Here is a 22,197-nt window from a genome sequence, read left to right as displayed (position 1 = left end):
CCCCAAGACAGGAATTAAATGAACCATTGGTAAATGGCAGGAAGAAGTTGTTGAGCCAGGGTTATACTAAAATAACTAGATTTATTCTTTATGTGGAACCCCAAATTGTAAGTTATAGGAGTCTTGAGATTAATATATTCAGCAAGAAGAATGCTCCCATCCATAAGTATTATTTAAAGATACTTTTTGAGAGGAACTAGTATAATGTAGTACATTTGTATCAAATTACAAGCAAGTACCGGTATAGAGTCCAAGAAGGTTGTAGTAATAAAAAATACTTTACATGCGTTTAAAACTGAAATAACCATTTTAGAAGACTTAATAAATTGTAGAGCCGTCAACACTACCCAAGAGAAGAAGGCCTCTCTAGAAACACTTAATGTTTGCATTTTAGGATTTTGTGGGAACTTGCTGAAAAAATGGCCCTTGGTGTCCATGCACAGGCCATATTGATATAGAAAATCGCTCTATCCCTCATTCTCTGATGATAATCGATTCACATAAGTCCTCATTTACAAAAAGTAAAATGACTGAGACATATTGGTAAATTCTCTTGGGTGAGTTATGCACTTTGATTTGTCCTTGTGCATCTACATGAAAAAACAGTCAGTATTTAACTTATGTGCAAAACAGAAAACTAGTTTGCACCCCTTGCATTGTAACATGGTTTTGTCCAGGACACTGAAATAAGATACCTCTTCATTTAAGATCCTTAATGAATCAGGCCCTAGAATCTGATTGATTGCTATTTGCAACATCTCCACTTTTTCAACCCCGCAGTTTAGTAAATCTCGCCCTTGGACTTTACACCAATTTAGAGCTGGCTGAGATCCGGTCTCGTCCTATACTGGTGCTTCCCTATTGATTGAAGTTTGTTTAGGGTTTTCCCTAAATGCAATTTAATATTTCATGTAAGTATATACACATACCAAGGGATTCTTTTGTATTTAAGGAGGTACTGTAACTTTGATAATTGTTAGTAATAAATTGTTATGCAGTTTTATACAATGATTAAGTAATGCCACCTTTTTTTTTTAAATTAATGATACCTGACACTTTGATGGCTGTTGCACTTATAAATGCCCTATCTTCCTCATCAGCACAGATATATTACCATTGTCATCTAGAGAAATATGTAAATTAATGTATGTGTGTACTTGCTATCACTTATTCTCTGTCACAAGAAAAGCCTTCTGGTACACCGCCTCATGTTTGAAAATGAATTTAACTGTATTTAAAGATCTGCTTAATATTTTTCAATTGTTCCATAAGTTCCATAAGCTAAATAAGTTCTGCTCAAAAAGGATATTCTCATTGATTAACACTGGGTATTGGGTTGGGTTTATGTGTTTGTTTGTTTGTTTGGTTTATTCTAGGAATTTAGTAAAAAAATAAATAAAAAGACTCGCTAAAAGTGCCTATATTTATTTGTATGCTATCTAACACGCTCAGATGATAAATAAAGCATTCGTGGTGTTCCTGTAAATGGCAGGAGTTGTCTGAATCATGCATCTGAATCATCTATGGAATGATTGCCCTTGAGAGGCCAATATGTGCTCCATTGAGTCCAAGCCATGTCAAGTGTCTAAACAACGAGGAGCGTTAACATATACAATGTGGCTGTGATTTGCCAATTGTCCTTGTCGTGTATGAAAAAATAATTGCTGAAATTTATCATTTTTGAAACATCTGCAATTTGTTTGGCACCTGATACTAATAAATACTTGTAAAAAAAAACTGAGGTTCACATTTCTTCTTGTGCCCTGACATGTGCCCAACAAGTGAATATAGTAAACATATGTAGTATCCATGTACTATTACGGTATATTTCTCCAGCCGCATATGCCAGGAAGGAAAATTAAAAACTCAAATGCAGCAGTGGAGGTTATTTTTTAAGCACATCGGAGGTACACTGTTTAATTAAAAGTAAAGAATAAGACCCAATCTCCATTAGCTCTGAACTGATGCAGAATTTTCATTTTTTCACAGAGTGGTACTATTCATGCAATACAATGAATGATCCTGAAAAATATGGCCACCAGTGCACCTACCTCAGACTTTGCTAAGAATGACTTCACTCTATTCAACACCTACCTTGGCCGGCTCAAGCTGCTGCTCCTCCACAAATGCAGCATTTTGCTCTGAAAAGTTATGTATCCCCAGAGGAAACCTAGGAACATTAGTCAAATTGGGGCACGTGAGGTGTACAAAACTGCATTTCCACTGGCGAACTGCCATCTTGTGCAGTTCGTCAGTGTAGTTTGCACTATTGGAAACAAATCATTCTTTTAAAAACATTTTTTAAATAAACTTCCAGTAAGTTTGAGAAAAAAAACAGCTGTCAGAAATATCCACAGATGAATGCCAAGCACTTCTGCTATTGATAGGTATTTCTGAATTTCTGTCAATGTAGAAAAAACATGGTGAGCATTTTCATGAGTTGTGAAATGTAGTCTATATCGTGGTAGTTGCCTTTTAGAACAAATATCTATCTTCGACTTCATTGCTCAGATATAATACAGTACAGAAATGACAATGGTATTGGCTATATGTATTGGTTATTTTATAAAGGGATTTCATCTTCATACTATATAAAGTCTCTATCAATGCATAATATAATTGTGTTGGAAGTCATATTCGCACATTTATTGCATTGCCTTTCATTTGACTTATTGTCATGATATGATTAGTTACAACAGTTGATTTTGCCTTCAATAAAAATATTGTATTATTTCTACTCTATGTAGAATAAAGTATTAAAGATTTTTATTAGTGTTTATAAAAATCAAACAGACATTTATTGACTTACTTCAACTTATCTCATTTCACTATTTTCAATGAGAGTTTTATTGCATTATTGCCTTACTTTGAAGTTTAATCTGTTGGCACATTTACATTACAAATACAGTACACCTGACATCTGCTTTATAAAATGGTTTACAACCTTATTCAAAATTATTTCAGAAAAATTACACTAACTAATTAGATAACAATATAAAACCTTATTAGGAGCAATTCCCTTGGACTTCTTTACATTTAGGCGCATATATAGTAGCAACGAATCAGACCTTAATGTCTAACGTGCACTAGATAATAGCTCAATTTTGATTGGTTGCTGTGGTTTATTGCACAAATAAATCAAATCAAATCAAATATCTGAATAATCAAAACACTTTCAGATTTGATTGGGCAGAATGAAAAATGAGTTCACCAACCAATCTGGAAGTGGCATGTGTTGCCTAGAGATGCACAAACATGAGTTAATTCACAAAGGTTTGTCCCAAACTAAGAAAAAAATCTAGAACCTAGCTATATATATATATATATATATATATATATAATATATCAAGATATTTATGTGGTGCTTAACCTAATATTTGGCTCTCACAATGAACCTAGGATTGTAATCTGAGTGTAAAACACCTCCACAATTATGTGTGGCAGCCAACGTTCAAGGGCCGGACGGTAAATCCGGAAAATAGTATATAATGATAGAAATGGAGAAGGACGGCGCCTTCAGATGTTATAACATATCAATATTAGTTAATTTAAGTAAAATAGGGATTAACTTATGCATAAAAGTTCCCAATACATGTATAATAGTCGCATATCTCACTAGAGAATCGGTGATGGATATCATCTGTTCATTACACCATATGCTGTATTAACCCTGTACACCAGTGCATAGTGGGAATCGTGTATCAGCACATATATATTGTAACAAAAGGAGGCATTTAGCTGGCAATATGCAGAGAAAGCAGGGAAGTAGAGTAAAACATTGGCACATTTATGTACCTAGGTGGAGATTAAACCAGGTAAAAACATATGTGTAGTTTAAAATTGGTTTACTTACATGATTTAAAAGCTGCTTCCTCTCAGCAAACAGACAGGGTGGGTCTGATAGTCTAAACAGAGCCTGGGATGGGCGTTTCCTTTTAAAGAGAAGGTGGGTGTGTCACCTGTCCATCAAGCTAGGCCTGTGGGAGGAGTGTCAGGTATAAAACCCTGCTTGTTTCATTGTTCAGGGAGATCAACGCTGGGCTAGCTGGCTGATCTGGACAGAGAGCTGGACTATGTATAGTAAGCGTTGAGGGTCTCCATAATTGCTGTGCAAGTATACGGTGTCAAAACATTATTACCATCCTGACAATAAAGAACCATAAAAAGGAAGAAGTTGTACGCGTGTGCTTCTGCAGTAGCGGGCTCTTGCCACAATATAAAACACTTTTGATTCAAATGGCGCAAATACCAATAATTAGAATATAAGTTCAATAAAAAATGTACAGTTCAAATATGATTCTCCTATACACTTCCAATGTGCAGGCGGCTGCCAGTCCTCCAAAAGGTACCGAACGGTGTAATTGGAAAAAACTGGAATAAAACAGAAGGACAAGGCGCACAATAGTGTAGTATTTAAGTAATATAGTGATATAATATTATGTGTACTATACGGTTCAAAAGAGTGAGATGTATAAATACACTCAGAACCAGTTGTGACCATAGAATATAGAAGAATGAACCAAGAAAGTACTATATATTAGCAAACAGTGCACACCATTCTCCACTTATGTGAATCTTCGTACCGGATATATAATCTTGTAAAGCTTATCAAGATAATACAACTGTTTCATCAAAATCCAAGTGGAATCAGGAAAAGTGTATCTCCAAGGAGGAAAACTTTATGCACCATCACCACTTATGTATGGCTGCGTACCGAATATAAAATCTTTAAGGCTTATCTGTATAAATTGTCTGTATCCAGGAGTCCTTCAATCTCCAGATAGACACCTCATAGGAATTGTCAAGAAAAAATCCAAATAGTGTGATATTGTAAACACAGCAGAATTTAATAAAAAAGTAATACATCACATTTGAATATAAATAAAAGGCTTATCTGTAAAAGCGTTCAAACGGTGACCCAGAAATAACAATGTCCTGGTGATGTCACATGAAAGGTCCAACAAGGACTCAGCGCGTTTCGTCTGATCATAAACCAGAATGGTTTGAAATGTTCCCCCCCCCCCACAGCAAACAGACAGGGTGTGTCAGTGCAAAAAAAAAATATATATATATTATATTTTTTGCTACCTCTATCCTTTATTCTAGACCTTACAAAAAGCAGTATTTATTTTATTTAACTTAAAATATTGGGGGGGGGGGGAGTGGGGGTGCATGACATAATATTCTTTTGTCTTTAAGTGTGCTTCTGAATACTAATGTGCTGTTTAAATGGTGGTACTGTACCAAATTACCATTACTCATTATACTATGTTCCCTGTTTCCCTATTTTCACATTCAAAAATACACCCTCTCTTATTCCCTTGGTCACACCAAAAACGCTGATGGCAAAAAAAAAAATAACAAGGTGTTTTAAAACACTAGGTTTGGCAGATAAATAATAGTCATGCAAGACTTTATTTTTGCCCCTTGTCCTCCTAGTAATAATTTATTAACATGTTAAATGGCACAATTGTCTTAAAAGGATTCAGCTAATAACAATTCTAAGTAATAGGGAAAAATCTGGTTGCCAATGTAACTATTTTAAAAACAATATATAGAATTTAAAATACCTTAACTTTATGTCGAAATTATTAAAGTTTAGAATTTTGCATAATAATCTAGCAGTTTTGTATATGTGGCACATTTTATTAACATTTTAAGGGGGGTATTCAATTGACGGCAGGATCGCCGCAAAGCCTGCGCTCGAAAAATATTACCGTTAATACGGTAATATTGCGTGTAAATACCGTTAATATGGTAATTTACTCGGCTCAGGGAGCCGCGAGCTGAAATCCAGCGAGATATTACCGTATTAACGGTAATATTTTTCGAGCGCGGGCTTTGCGGCGATCCGCCATCAATTGAATACCCCCCACAATTTCCTAGTACATAATCTGTAATAATGCTCTTTGACCTATATATTTGTGCAGAAATCAGTTTTTAACTTCTGGGATAAAATTAGTTACCCATACCACACAAAATGACTTTAGGCACTACTCTGAACTATTTGGAAGATCATCATATTACTTTAGAAGTAATTCAGTCAGTCATCAGATAATGCGAAGCTCCTGATATCATAAAGGAAGGATAAAAAAGTTTGTTTAATAATTGAAATATTATGTGTTACTTTAAGTTTTGTTGCGCAATGCTGGAATTATTTGCTAACTTTATGTCAACCATTTTTTTTTCAGATTCATCTCATCTCAAATATTTTGCTCTCTTTACATGCTTAAGGATGTGTTTTGATGACAATGTCAAGTCATCAGAGTACTTCAGAATGATTCCAACAGGATCGTCCTCTTTGCCTTGGCAATGCATCATGAATACGAACAAACTGAGTACATAAACACTTCACAAAAAGGGATATGAATTTGTTTATACTCAAGCATAAGTTATTTATATACTCAAACATGCAGCTCCCGTTGGAAGGAAAACATATAAAGTTGCGGCTTCATTTCTTAAATCCCTCATTAAAATTTACTAATAATAACACTCCCTTGATAGTAATACTGAAAATATGTCGCCATATATTATAAAATTTATTTTTGATTGTATCATTTAGAAAACAGAGGTAGAAGACTGCATTACATGACAGGACATAAAGAAAACACCAAGCCAATAGAAATAATATTTTTTTTTTTAGCCACCAGCTCCCATGATTCAAAAGGACAATCTTATATCATAGGGTATGTTTTCACCCTTAAGGCTTATAAGACAGTTAGATGTTGTGCATTGATATTTTATGAGTGCTCTTTGCATCTGATTAGTTTTTTAAAGGCTATCTTAAAATCATCATTGAAACTAGTGTAAAGAAGTGGATTAATTAGCGAATTCACATAGCCCAACCACGTTAAAAAGTCAGCCAATTCTGGGGACACAGTGCAGAGGTTGAGTCCGACAACAAGTTCCTTGATGAAAAATGGCAGCCAACTTATCATAAAAGCACCTAAAATAAGTCCCAATATACGAGCTGCCTTTCTTTCTCTTGAACTAGAGATCTGCTGTTGACGATCCCCAGCCAAATCAATGTCATTATCAAATGGTGGGGTTCTCACACATACGTTGATCTTTTCAAATTCCATGGTGGGATCGGAGGTGGAGAATTCCGATACACAGAACGTCTGTGTAAGTTTGCAGTGAGCAAATGAATTTTGGCTGTCATTGCTCCTGTTGCTTAAGTGTCGGCTGGACCCTCTTTTTTGGTAAAGGCTCTTTGCAGCATGGTAAATTCTATAGTACAAAATAAGTATTAAAGTCAAAGGGATATAAAATGCCCCAAATGTAGAGTATATTGTATAGATAACATGGTCATGTTGGATTATACAGCTACTTGGACTACTTATGTTATGATGATTTCTCCAGAATAAGGGTGGAATGGAAATACAAATAGAAATAGTCCATACAGTTAGGATCATCATTCCAGCTCTTTTAGCTGTTCTTTTCCGGGCATATTCAATAGCATCAGTGATTGCCCAATACCGATCAAGTGCAATCACACATAAGTGAAGGATTGAACAAGTACAGCATGTCATGTCAATACTAAGCCATATTTCACATATAACATAACCAAGAGTCCAAGTGTCCATAACTATGTAGGCAATGCTTAAAGGCATAACTAAAATGGCAACAAGGAAATCAGTAACTGCCAAAGAGCATATTAAATAGTTTGCAGGTTGGTGTAATTTCTTGGTTGTGCAAATTGCAATAATGACAGCTGAGTTTAACAGTGTGGTCAGAGTAGTTATTATAGCTAATGTTAAGGAAATCAGCATTTTTTCAGTTACCGTCTTAGATTTGTTTGCAATTGTTTCTGCTGTGCAGTTTGTAAAATTCATCTTTCTCACTGAGAACGTAAAAGAATTTTCAGGCGTTAGATGGTGCTCATCCTGACCATTTTAAGCTTTTTTTCCCCCATAGAAACATTCATTATGTGCAGGACTCTTGACTCCAGGAATGTGCTAATATTTCTTTTCTCTTCTTCCACATGGCTAGCCTGGAAGATAAAATCAGTTTAGACATCATTTATTATTCACAGTACACAAATTATTTCTTTTTTTATTGTTTATGAATCTATATGTACAAAAAATCTTGACTTTCCCATCTTTGACTAATATAATCTGACCTTAAAAGAAGCTGAATATCATAGAAACTGTTATTACAATGCATTGCAGGAGGTTCTCATAAAAAGAAATAATATATATTTTTCTACATTAATGTATAAATGTGTTCTGCAGCTTTTGCTGAAGAGCTGTGAAATTTTCTTCTACTCCTGCTGTGGTAAAGAGGACAAATGGGGGCATAGGTGGAGAATGATAGCAGCCAAAGTAATGAGTAAAGAATGATGAAAGAAATAAAGATATAACAGCAAAATAATAAATTCATAATACAGACTACAGGGAAATCTCATGCTGCTAGGTGCTTGGAAAATATTATTACTTCTTCCTTTTTAATAGCTTGCAATATTAAACAAATAGTCCAGTGTTGGGATAGGAAATATTTCCAGTCATGTATAGAAGTGATTTAAGAAGATTTATTTTTATTTATGTATTTACTTATTTTGTTTGTATGCAGTTATTTTTTTATTTTTATTTTATTTATAGTAGATTGGGACGGTCATAGGAACCAAATTCTGTTATTCACTAACCTTTTATTAGGGATTGTTTAAACAGGTACATTTGGAAGTTTTGAAAGTTAATGTAGTCCTTCCACTATTAAAAATGTAGAGAAGATAAATCAATAATATATTTGTTATATAGGTTTAAGATATTGCTTATTTAGTTAGTTCTGAAATGCAATACAAACGACTATAATGTACTGTTTACATAAGAATTTATTAACATTCATTTGGTTTTCCTGGATCTTGACTTTTTTTCTACTGGAAAAAAATCAATATCATAATGACATAATAACATTAATTTTAAAAGTATGTTAATAAATATTCAAACTCTTTTAGTAATCTTGATTGAAATATAATTAACAACATCCCCTTTACTCAGTTGTGGCATTAAATGCTATCATATGTATAAATGGATTTCCAGAGAAAATGTACAAGAAGAAATTGTGATTAAAAGTATCCTTAAACCTACATCCGAAACTAAGCCATAAAATGGATTACAACTTAATATAACATAAATTAGAGAAGCCTAGAAATCTGATATTTTTTTTACTAGATTTGGACTGGATTATAATATTAAAAAGTTTATTTGGAATATTATATTAAAAGTATATTTTTAAACACTATATTATTTTTATATTTTTGCAAGTTTATCATCTTGAAACATGAAAACAAGTTTGCCTAAAAGTCTTTAGTGGCATACATTAAATAGTTTAAAAGGCTTTGTGTACTAATGTCTCTAATGTGTCCAATTTGTAATACTATGTTATGTTTTATTTTTTTCAACAGTAGGAATTTTTCCATGATAGAATTTTAAGACATGTAAATCTAAATAGCAAATAGAGAAAACCGGTGCTGGGCTAATACCTGTTGTAAAAATCAAATGGGATCTTTAAATGATGCAGCTAGAAGAAAAAAAAGATCTCTGCAGAAAGAATCAGCAAAAAAACAAATACAACACTAACAAAGAATTAAACCCTGTGATTAAATACAAAAATGGTCTTATACGCCATGACGAAACAGAAACAGAGTGGTTCTTAAAAAAACAAACATATTAATAGCAAAAGCATGCAGTTATGCAAAAATCACAATTAAAAATACAAACAAACAGAAAAAGGTAATATACATTTCTACAGAGAATTAGACTTCCAATTAATGTGCACCATAACAAACGATTATAATATAGCCCCGTATTGTCCTTAATCCAAGAAACTGTTGAAAAAACCTATTAGGCATAAAAATAGTCACTCTCATAAACCACAGTATGCACTTTGTAATTGATCATATAGTTACTAATCTCAAGAGAAATCAATCACACCTCCAGATCCAAATGATAGTCTCCACACATTACCAAGTAGCTACTGGTTTATAATGTATCTTTTACTTATCCGCATATGCATGAAATGAAAATCAGATCACAAATGTAGAACACCTCGTTCGCCAGACTGGATGACTCCCACAAAAATAATGAGGCTAGAGTTTCGGCAAATATGCTGCATACTGTTCAAGGCACTGTATACATATCAAATCAGAAAGCCCTTACGTCCAGGCACTTCTCACAACTGCCGGGCGGTGATAAGATTGTAATCAGCCAGATGTGTGTGTCGAGCTTTGCCTCTTCCGGAGTCTGCGCATCAGATATGAATGTTGTAGTTTGTGCAGTCTTTCAATAGATTAGCTGTTAGTAGTTTTATGCTGCCTTGTGAAAGAATCCGTATATCAGCTGTCTTATTGTTAAAAAGTAATACTCGCAGGACATAGATTCAGATACTGGGGGGAAGAGCTGAAGCCTGACTGGCGCGTTTCTTTTGACTCAGTCAGACTTTTTCAAAGACAATAAGGTAATTCCATTCTGGGCTTTGTATAAGATGATATTTGTTCCTCCCCTAATTAGACAGATGGAGGGCAGTACTTGTTTAATTAGGCTATGATTTCAAGGAGCTCACTCCAAATAAGTCTTTCTTTTGTATTTGATTCAAATGTAACACCCCCTTTTCCTAGGATTAAGGCTTGTATTGTATGAGTGTGGGTGGGTGTGTTTCAGTTCCTGACCCACTAGTTTATCTTTATTCTCGGTGCACAGTGCCTCCACCTTGGTCTTCAGACAGTAAGCTCTTTGTAGGGTAATGTCCTTGTTCAGTGACACTAGAGGGAGACTAAGAAACCCTCCACCCCCTTACTCTCAACCCCAGGCTCGAATACAGAAAACACACACCACTCTGTAGCTAGCTTTAGAAACCACCGGCACATTTACTTCTAGAGTGATTCCCCAGGCTAGTTTATTTTTTAGTAAGTTTGCATAACGAGTGCACATTTAAAACAGTATATCAGCTCATAGGTAAACTAAACAACAGATTAACCTTTAGCTTATCATATAATAAAACACAGTTCTTAATATCATAAAGACATGGATTCAGAGGTACCTCTGCACCTTAACATTATTCTAGCAAACAGTTCACACTAAACAGGGAAATGTGAAAAGACAGCAGTTGAAACCAGTATAGCTTTCACATATAAGCATGACTGTCCAATATATAACAATATACAACACACATCATAAAGTGCATTTGGTATACATATCTACAGGCTCAGTTTGTTACTATCAGTAATACAATATGAGTTCTCAGTAGAAATAAAATGGTAACTGCAATACTCTTATGGTAGGGATCCGTCCAGCAAGCAATAATAAAATAGTAATAAACACAAAGTTCTCTGATGCTTGTCACATGTAGCAGAACTCCAGCCTCTCGAATGGTTTTCATAACAATACCAAACTCTTATAACTAATTTCCAATATAACTCAGTCCATAAGCTTAGCTAACTATCCCTAAACGTACCCTTTAAAATGTAACTCAATCTCGGAACAAGGGTAATATTCGGGACTTTCCATCTGGTCGTTGACTAACTAAACTAATATGTACATTTGGCTCAGTCTTTATAGTAAAACAGGAAGCATAATAAAACTAAAGGGTACTTATCAATATATTGATTCTGGTCCATTTTCAGGCAATTTCTTCAGTATCAGGGTACAGGTATTTAAAGTGGTGTGAAAGATGTCTTAGCTCTTGCTTGTCAGCTTTAATAATGTATTTTGTCTTGCTTCTGGCAATCTGATTTCTTTTTCCCACTCTGTTATTACCACTCCTCTTCCTCTCATGTAAATCTCTACTGTTTTTCACCTCTTCTCCCTCTGTCTTTAAATTTCAGTCTGCTGCTGTATATGTCACTCTGTTCAGTCTCCTCTTGTCTCTCCTCCGTTCCAACTTCCCACTTTTGCCTCCTGTTCATTCTATTCCTTTTCACTTTCTTCTTCTCCTTCTCACTTCCAACCTACATTTTCTCTGGCCCTCTTTTTTCAGACCAACTGCTACATTTCTACAGCCAGTTTCCAGTCATTCCTCTCACCTAACTGTCACTTTTCCCTCGCTCCCTTGGTCTCAGTGATGTCACTGTGAGCAGATCTTTATCAATCCCTGTCATTAGTACACATGTGTGGGCCATCATGTCCGCCGCCACTACACAAATAAAATATAATACAAAAACAAATAGGAGGATAAATGAATATATAAAAGAAAAACAAATGCAAAAATATATAATATAGTAAACAGTATTATAAAGAATAACAAATATAAAATATATCGAAAAGCATATAAACAATATAATTAAAACTAAAAATAATTTATAAATGCAAGTTCAACATGCAGCTTTAACCATGTAAACATCTCAACCTCAATCCATATTTAAGAACTACTCTGCCCTACAACATAATCATGAGTAAAGGTTTCTATTTTTTATATTATAGACAATACCTTTAATTTCATTTGTCTCATCTTATATGTTAAACTAAATACATCGCTATCTCAAACATGAGTAATGCCACCAACATCCTCAATTTTACCCTAGATATCAAATCAGATCATAATATTGATCTGTTTATAAAGATGATGATAACATCTATATGGATAGTGCTATGAAAATCTCAACAAATATCTCCCTATTGGTGATCCGATATTTTAATCCATTATTAGAGGATAACCATTCCTCCAATATAACAATAATAAGTATAACAGATATAGTATATAGAATAAGTAATTGGTTCAAGTGTCACAAAAATCAATGGTTTCGTTCAATCCAGCTTAAAGATCCACATTGTCTCTGTTTCACAGAGACATCAGAATCTATCACCTCCTCTTGATGTTACCCCTATCTGTTCTACACTAAATAGTCTAAGACCTGTTGGATCCCTGTTATGGGATTATTAAAATATGCCTGGATGCACTGTGTGTTTTTAAACTGAATTTTATTATCTGTTTATGTTCACTAAACCGAGTTTTTAAGTTCTCATAGTTCTGCCAATATACTGTAGTCCATTAGTAGTCCAGACATTGTAACATATAAATTACATGTGTGGACTCACATTTAATAAATTGTCTAATAGAAAAGGTCTTTGCTGTTACAGTAGATGTAATTTATTTAGTTCTATTGGACATGAAATCATATGTAAGGCAAATCTGTTTGTTACATTTAAAACAACCTAATGATTTGGATGGTACCCAACTATCTATTCTAGTAGGTGGGATGAAATTGGGACCAGAACCAAAAAAACTGGGTGCTAGGAAGCACTTCAGATTCCTATTCTTCGATAAAACTACTTTTGGTTTTTCACCCAAAACAGGTTCCAACAGTGAGTCTTGTTTTAAAGGTTCAAAATTCTTAGTAATCACTTTTTTTTAATCTGTAGCGATCTATTACTAAATTTGGATACATAACAGGCGTATCTTGACTATGCTATCTATTCCCTTCCTCACTATTGCCATGAGCTTTATTCCCATCATTTAGAACCTTCGCATTCAAAGATGAAATCTGTTCTCTTTTATTACTTGAAGCAGGGGTGGGCAAACCTGTCCTCAAGGGCCATATCCAGTTCATGTTTTTAGGATTTCTGTCTGTAGAAACAGGTGGGATAATTACTGACCCAGCAAAATAGATTAACTGTACATGATTAAAGAATTCCTAAAAACATGAACTGGATATGGCCCTTGAGGACAGGTTTGCCCACCCCTGACTTGAAGTAAACAGGTGGAGGCACTGTGCACCGAGAATAAAGATAAACTAGTGGGCCAGGATCTTTCTGCTTAGCAGAATTAACTGATTCCTGTAATAGGTTTCCTGGATAACCCTGTTCAAAAAAATCTGGAGTGATTTTTGTTGCTTGTCTCATAAATTCTTCGTAGGTACAATTATGCTTAAGGAGATTCATCTGACTTTTGGGAATATTAGTGATCCGAGGTCTATGATGGCTACTTTTATAGTGTAAAAAATTCTTAACATTAACTTGTTTGTTATAATTGGTAGAAACAATTCTCTCCCCCAAGACCGAGAGACTGACATCCAAATAATTAACTGTAGATGAATCATAGGTATAAGTGAATGTAAGATTATGAGTATTGGTGTTGAGAAAAGAAATAAATTGGTGAGCTAATTCAGAACCCCCGTTTCAAATAATACATAAATCATTCTATGACCATAGAATACCAGGTTCAATGCAAAAGGGCCATTCCAGAGTAACTGGTCCTCCAGTTGTCCCATTTAGATGTTAGCAAAACCAGGGGTGAATCTGGTACCCATGGCCATTCCCAGTGTCTGTAAAAATTATGTGTTATTGAACAAAGAAACAATGTGAGTGAGAATATATAATATCGAATCTAAGATGAAAGTGCAATGTGTCTGAGAGGTCATAATTGCTTTTTTTAAAACCTGTTCCACTCCTGCCACCCTCTCAACATGATGGATAGTAGAATATAGTGCTTGTACATCTAATATAAGGAATCCATACTCTGATTCTCATATTACTGATTCTAATTTTGACAAAAGAGATGTACTATCATATATGACCTCAAAGGTAAAACATGTGGTTGTAAAAAGTGATCTACATAAAAAGATAGATTAGATTTAAGTGAATAAAAGCCCAAAATAATAGATTGCCCTGGTGGATTAATAAATGATTTGTGAACTTCAGGTAAAAAATAAGACTGAAGTGACAGGGTGTTCAGTGAAATATAAAGAGAATTAATCTTTGGAGATCACTCTCTCAGTCCGAGCTCTTTGTAATAATAACATCAGAGCTCCCTGGAACTCTGTAGTTGAATATTTTTGACTTTAGCTAAATATACAATTTTTTATCTATTTTAAAATTCAACTGCATTTTGCAAGTGGTAGAACAATAAATTAGAGCAGTAGGTCTGCTGAACATAGTACTACCTAAAAAAGAGAGCCATTCAATTGATAATAATAGAAGGCACTGCAAATTCATGGAATATGGAAATTCAGGTAAAGAACCAAAATATATAAAAAGAAAATAGGGTTATCAAAATTGAAGCTGAAAAGCAGTTTCTACTACATGTAGTAAGTCTAATTTCAAAACAGTTTAATTACATATATGTATAATATTGGGTCATTAAATAATAAAATAGGAAAATGATTGTAGAAGATAAAAAGAGAGCTGATCTTAAAAATGTTTTCCAGTATTCACAAAGAAGTAAAAATATCAGGATATAGCTTATGTAGCAACAGGCCATGTGCACCATTACATGTGACTAATGAATAATGTTAAACACAAGAAAAGGTACAGTTATTCCTAAACAAGATGAAGGCAGATGAAGCTCATGATCGAGCTAGCTTCCACTCTGGTGTAATAATCTGGAGTCAGGTTCCAGTCCAAGAGACTGGAGAGAGAGAAAGAACTGTAACTGAATATCAGTCTTAAGCTGCACACCAGGCTAAGATAACTCAGTTGCAAGAGCTGTGGGGCCTGATTCATATTCACATGTAGGTCATGCTGTATTTTGCGTGACATAGCTCTGCATATGCTCAGAAACGAACCTTACACCAATTTTATGCAATTCATGTCCAAACCTAAATGACACTTTTGACTGCCTGCAACTTTGATGGTGGAACGGGGATTGGAAGGGGCGGACGGACTTAGGCAGTGTACAGGAAGGATGTACCGAGGCCATTCCAACACAGATGCAGCTGATTCAAGTCCTCGGATTGTGTTAAGTGCGTGTGTCTTCAAAAGTATCATTTGCATGAGCTACAAGGCAGATGTAAGTGCCAACTGATAGTGAAGTCTGGCATAGTCTTTGCTTGGAAAAGTACATTTATGCGAGTCACTAGCTAGCAAAGAACATGGGTATGCAAGTACGATAGACCATAAAAATGCATTATATGTACAGTACACATTAAGAACATCTTGATTTATACATTTAATGCTAAAAAATGCTAGAAAAATATTTATACACTATATTTAAAAACAAACAAAAAAAACATTTTTATTAATAATTGTACTGTTGATAGTTGTTAATTTATTTTCTAATAGAATATATATATATATATATATATATATATATATTGTATGCAGTCTGATGTGACCATGTTCATATACTGTTCTGTCTGTCTACGTAAGGAAAGTACCATTTAGACAGAGCATACTTACATGCAGATTCAAACTGAAACGCATCTTGAAATCCGCTTGATTTGAATACGGTCGGAACTGCGCTCAAGTTCAGTGCTCTTTTTTAAACTGCAGCATCTCAATTTCTATTAGGTCGGGGTCTCTGACACAAGCAACACTGGTGTCACTCACCGGACTGTGAGTGCTATTTCTAAGGTAGCTAGGAACCGTGTCCGTCCATTATTATGAGGTACTGCGCATGTGCAGTCCCTTTTAACCTTCAGTTCTGTTCCTTTAACTTAATTGGCTGATCAGGCAACACTCCCTATATTAAGCACCTGTGGTCAATACCACGTGGCCTGATCTTGGAGTCTCATTCCTCATGAGTCTCTGAAGGTGTTCCAGTGCCTGCTCGTGTGTTCAGCTTATGCTGATTCCTGTTTGCCGTTTGTGGTTTCCAGACCACTTCTATTCCTCGTGTTCCTAGTGTCGTCAGCAGCTGATTCCTATCCGCTGCCTCCGTATATCTACAGTTACAGATTACTGCAAACTCTCCTGTGTTTCATCGTGACTCCAGCAGCTGATTCCTATCCGCTGCCTCCGTGTATCTACAGTTACAGATTACTACAAACTCTCCTGTGTTTCATCGTGACTCCAGCAGCTGATTCCTATCCGCTGCCTCTGTGTATCTACAGTTACAGATTACTACAAACTCTCCTGTGTTTCATCGTGACTCCAGCAGCTGATTCCTATCCGCTGCCTCCGTGTATCTACAGTTACAGATTACTGCAAACTCTCCTGTGTTTCATCGTGACTCCAGCAGCTGATTTCTATCCGCTGTCTCCGTGTATCTACAGTTACAGATTACTGCAAACTCTCCTGTGTGTCATCGTGACTCCAGCAGCTGATTCCTATCCGCTGTCTCCGTGTATCTACAGTCACAGATTACTTTAAACTCTCCTGTGTTACATCGCTACTGTTCCAGCTGATTCCTGTTAGCTACTTCAGCGTGTCTACAGAGTCCTGCTCGTCTCAGCACTCCAGTCTGCATTCTACCTGCCGTCAGCTGACCCGCTGCCTTCTGCTTCTACAGTGTGTCCATTTGTGTCAACTTGCCTGTTAGCATCGAGTCTACGCTCCTCGGCTTCCAGCTCTGCTACATCGCTTCAACTCTCCCGTGGTCTCCTGCTGTTCTATTCGATTTACTACTGCTTCCTGAGTATTTGTCATTCTTGCTGGCCTACCTACAGTGCGCTGCACCTACCTGCCGCTTCCATTCTGCAAGGACTTCTCATCTCGTCTGTTCCCGGCCGCTCAGGTATCCCTGCAGCTATCTCTAACAGCCTGCTCATCTGAACCACGGTATGCATACTTCTCATTGACTGTGCTGGTGTATTGCATATCCATCTGGACTGAGTTGTTCTCCTCCGGAGTTTCCATCCTCTGAGACTATTGCTATTATTGACTGTGTTTCCTATTGCTGGACTATTCGAGTGACTTTGTTTATCTGTGCAGTGCTGTTCAGTCATTATTTTTATTGTGTGCAGTTCAACGTGGGATCAAGTTCAGTGTACCCGTGTAGACTTTGCATTGCATTTATCTCCTCGTGTCCTTCCTCACATATATATTCAGTGGTACAACTTGCTAGAGGCAAACCACTGATTCCTGTTTCCCTGTGTCACCAGTTGCATATATCCTCTCACATAAGCAGTGGTACAATTTGCTACACGCAAACCACTGACTTCCCCGTTACCTTCACCTGGATTCCATTCCTTCACTACAGACAGCGGTACAACTTGCTATACGCAGACCGCTGACTTCCACCTCCCTATTACTCCTGGACATTCTTCTCACTATAGCAGTGGTACAACTTGCCGTGCGCAGACCACTGACTACCCTCACGTGTCCTTGTCCATCCAGATCCTCGTGTTCAGTTACCTATTGTTTACCAGTGCTGCTAGTCATAGACTTTCTGAGCATTCTCTAACCATCTGCTGTTTCCAGTTCCATTATCACCCTGCCATCAGAGTATCATATACCAACTCTACTGCTCTGATAAGACCATCAGCGGGTGATACTGGGTAAAGACTCCTAGTGCCCGTGACAACTGGGTTTGAATCCTTAGACTATCTGTGCTGAAGGAACTAATTTCAGTAATTGATAGACCACTATTTCTTAAGAATTTAAATGTTTACACTGTGTACATGTTGAATGTTTTTTCCATCCCTTGGCAAATTGAGCACACCTCGAGTTTGTGGTGGGGTGTTTTGAGAGTTGTGAGTACGTGTGCAACAGGATATAAGCTGCATAGGAAATCTATGTGCTCCACTGAAAAATAAAAGGATTTTGTATTGCGCATTCAGCGCTCTTTGAGAGAGGTCCAATATGTTTGCATCAACCACAAATACTAGCCCTGAGGTGCGCATCAGAAATTGCAGAAGTATGATGGCATCTTGCACAACTGTTGAGGGTGAGTATATTTCCAGATGGGCTTTTATTGATCCTTTATGTGTTTGTGACGATTGGTGTCTTGAAGATGCTGATGAGCTAGTTCTGTAAACATAAGTTACCATTTGTATCCTGTTTTTGCTATTATTTTGTACCTTTGGTCTTTAAAGTGAATAGTGTGCCTTTAATCTTATACTCTTTAAAAAGGTGTTAGAAAGACATGAAATGCCACTTTAAATCATCACTTTTCTAAAGTTAGACCACAAAACTACATGTAATAGTTCTGCAATTTACTTTCGGCAACTATAGTTTTGTGTTTTTGTTTAAATCAATTTAACAGAATAGAATTCTGTCAAGATGAAAATTGGTTAAAACTTCAAAGAATAAATTGAAAATAGGAAGTGCTGACATAAATGGTATATATAGAATTTAATAAACACACTCCCCAATCAGCACTAAGTTCCAATCAGAAGAGAGAGACACATATTGCTTTTTTCCTGACATTGAAAAAGCTCTTCATATTTTCATAAACGTCTTTGCAATAAAATAGCCCTTGAAATGGAAACCAGGGCGCATTAAGGTGAAACAAAACTCCTTTTAGAGGGTTGGCAAGGTGTACCATTCTATTAGAAGTGCTAATACTATAAGAATGAGCTATACTTTAGAGTCCATTTTTAATAAATAAAAAAAAACAGTGTCAGGGCTGTATATAATCATCATCATCATTTATTTATATAGCGCCATTAATTCCCAGCGCTGTACAGAGAACACACTCATATCAGTCCCTGCACCATTGGAGTTACAGTCTAAATTCCCTAACATACACACATACATATACACACAGACAGAGAGAGAGAGTAGCTGGAGGAATCCCACGCAAACACGGGGAGAACAAACAAACTCCACACAGATAAGGCCATGGTTGGGGATTGAACTCATGACCCCAGTGCTGTGAGGCAGTGGGGCCATATATATATAATGTGTTCTGCCACGGAATATGTGAATCTTAACTAACTGTTAATAACTAGTGTCCTATTGTTTCTTGTTCCTTTATAAAAAATGATCATGATGATAATATTTAATGGACTGGATGTCCTAGTTTACAACACTAAGGGGGGAATTGAATTCCCCCTGAAATACTGAGGCGTAAAATCTATTGCCGTTATTATGTGTCACGAGTCACAGGGACTGAAGGCCATTTACTGATATTTACACTGCGAAGCTAGGAGGTGCAATGTCTAAACACACCCATGGTCTTCGCCAGGGACCCCTGTGAGGGAGTTTGGAGTTTGCTGCAAGGGACGTGCAGGTCGCGGCCCTCCAAGTTAGCTATCAGCTGAGTGAATGGTGAACAGACGTGGTCGTGCAGGCAGAGGTCAAACCGTACTGGCAAACGTGGTATCAAGGGGTAATGCAATTCAGAGTCAGCAAGCCAAAGGTCAGATATAGCGGAAGCAATCAGGCCGAAGGAAGATACAGAAGCAGAACCAGGGGTAGCCGAGTCGGTACACAGGAGATCAGTCAGAGAGCAGGGTGATAGGATGGAATGCTGGAGCATAGGAAGACCTAGATACTTTCGCTTCTACCTAGTGTCAGAGGCAGGTTTAAATAGAGGTACCCTATCCCTAATTGGTGGCAGTGGAGGAGGCGGTCCGAACAGCTGATTGCAGACAGGAAGTAGAGAGAAGAGTCCCGTTGCTAAGAAACGGGGACTTGAGACGGACACACATGCACATGGCAATCCTGAGGAGAGAGGCCGACGTCCAGCTGCCTAGCAATGGACCAAGCTGCCGACAGAGGAAGGCGTCCATCCCTGGCACTGATGGTGAGTGCGCCTGACATTACGGTAATATTTACCCGGATTTCTGCTCACAGCTGAGGGAGCTGCGAGTAAAAAGCCGGCATTGAAACTACCGTAAAAATGGTAACAGTAATAGTGCGCAGGCCGCGTTACTTTTTACAGTAACGCGGCCAATTGATTTCCCCCCTAATGTTTCTATTGTTATGACTGGTTAGTGGCATCCAAATAATAAGACAACTAAGACACAATAGATAGGTAACATGCACCATGTTAACCTGGCAGTGACTTCACATGTTATATAAGGAGTGACAGTCACACATGATATAAAAGCAATGGCCCCACATAATATACTGTACCAGCCCGGTGACCCATTGACAATCTGGTAACCACTATAGTGCATAATTTTTGTTGACTAGTGACCAATACAGAACCCAGTCTGGTTGCTCGTGTATATTACAGTGTATATATTCTGTGTTACGCTGACAGTCACTACACAAACTCACAGAACTAGTTGGCGGAGGTCTTCACCTTTAGCAGCCGCCTTTCCCATAGAGCTTTATATGCTCACCTGTACTCAGATGCCCCCAGGACTTATCTCCAGATGTAGTGTGAGTTTGTGATACAAAACCGTAGCAGCAGGTCAGGAGGCAGTGTAGATGGCAGCGAATAGTCAGACGAAAGCTGAGGTCAGGGGTCACTAGCAAGCAGGATAATCAGGAAACACGCCAAAGGCCAGGGTCACAAGCAATATAGCAGGGTCCAAGGCACAGGCAAAATGAATCAAGGTCACAGGCAAACAGGCAAGGTCCAAGGTTCAGGCAGGGGTCATACACAGCAAATCAATCCAGAAGGTATACACCAACAGCACAGGAGCAGGTTAGCAGGCAGGAAACTGGAAGCTATAACCGACAGGGAGGCAAAGCCCTCCCTGCCTTAAATACTGACTGTGGCCAATCAGAGCCTAGCTCTGACAATTGCCCCCAGCCTATGCCTAATAAATCTGGACATTAATTATCCCACAGGCTAGTGGGTTATTTGCGCACGTGCCCTCCATTGCCGGGATGCGGCACTATCTATTACAGCATCCCGACCGTTGCCTAGGCAACGGCCGGGACGAGACCCGGAAGTGACATCCCGGTCGTCATAGCGACGGCCGGGACGCAGGTGAGAGAGTCGCAGCGGCTGGGCACCACCGCTGCTCGTAACACTCTGGTGGCTATTGAAAATTACAGACTTCCTAATGGGAGGAGTTGGAGAGAGTTTGTTACAATGTGGAACAGTGCAAAAACAAGATTTTATTTTGCAGAGAGAGTGTATTTTTAGGGTGCACAGTCATTTTAACTTCTCCGAGCAATATAATAAAGATCATTAAACATGCAAAATGTCTCAAGATAGCCCTGAGGTCCCCTGACACTCATTCTAAGCCTTAAAAATAGTTCAATAGAGTAGTATTTTTGGAGAAATTTAAAAGTTTAATGTAATGAATAGGGAGGTCCTAAAGTTAAAGGAGATTGGACTCTGATGTGAAGTTTACATGTTTGTACAGTGCAGCTCTTCAGACTTATCTCTCAGGAAAACCAGGAAAACTTCTTATTTGTGGGGTAATCTCCAAAGAGCGGAGATTGGACATGCACCTGTTGCTATCAGTGCTAATGAGTATAGTCTCCACATCATTGAACCTGTTAGCAAAATACAGTCAGATGAGGAATGTTACATCACACATACTAGAGACTTTTGTCTAAATAGGCTGGGACTATGGAGTGAGAAAGAAGCAGATCTTGAATAGTGTAGAGATTGGTTGCAGGGGATAACAGATATTTAAACTGAATTTTATTGGATATAGCTTGTGAGATAGGATAAGATACGCTCTCAACCAAATCT

The 22,197-nt window shown here is 37.1% G+C and overlaps 1 protein-coding gene across 3 annotated transcripts in view; it reads right to left on the bottom strand.

The window, feature by feature from the left end:
- Positions 1 to 5,801: 5,801 nt before the first annotated feature.
- The window catches only part of HTR1E (5-hydroxytryptamine receptor 1E), a 135,859-nt gene continuing 119,463 nt past the window's right edge, over positions 5,802 to 22,197 (bottom strand). Inside the window, exons 1-2 of one of the 3 annotated variants that reach the window (XM_075202734.1) lie at positions 10,158 to 11,168; positions 5,802 to 7,993 (exon numbers count right to left, since the gene is read on the bottom strand). In XM_075202734.1, the coding sequence (XP_075058835.1) occupies positions 6,741 to 7,835 (1,095 nt within the window). In that variant the 5' untranslated portion in view covers positions 7,836 to 7,993; positions 10,158 to 11,168 and the 3' untranslated portion in view covers positions 5,802 to 6,740. Of the gene's footprint in view, positions 7,994 to 9,481; positions 9,516 to 10,157; positions 11,169 to 22,197 lie in introns of those variants that run through there. The other 2 variants (XM_075202735.1, XM_075202733.1) reach the window with 2 other exon arrangements.

Source organism: Mixophyes fleayi, chromosome 3, assembly GCF_038048845.1.
Source record: "Mixophyes fleayi isolate aMixFle1 chromosome 3, aMixFle1.hap1, whole genome shotgun sequence".
NCBI lineage: Eukaryota > Metazoa > Chordata > Amphibia > Anura > Limnodynastidae > Mixophyes > Mixophyes fleayi.
This window is presented reverse-complemented; position numbering and strand designations above follow the sequence as displayed.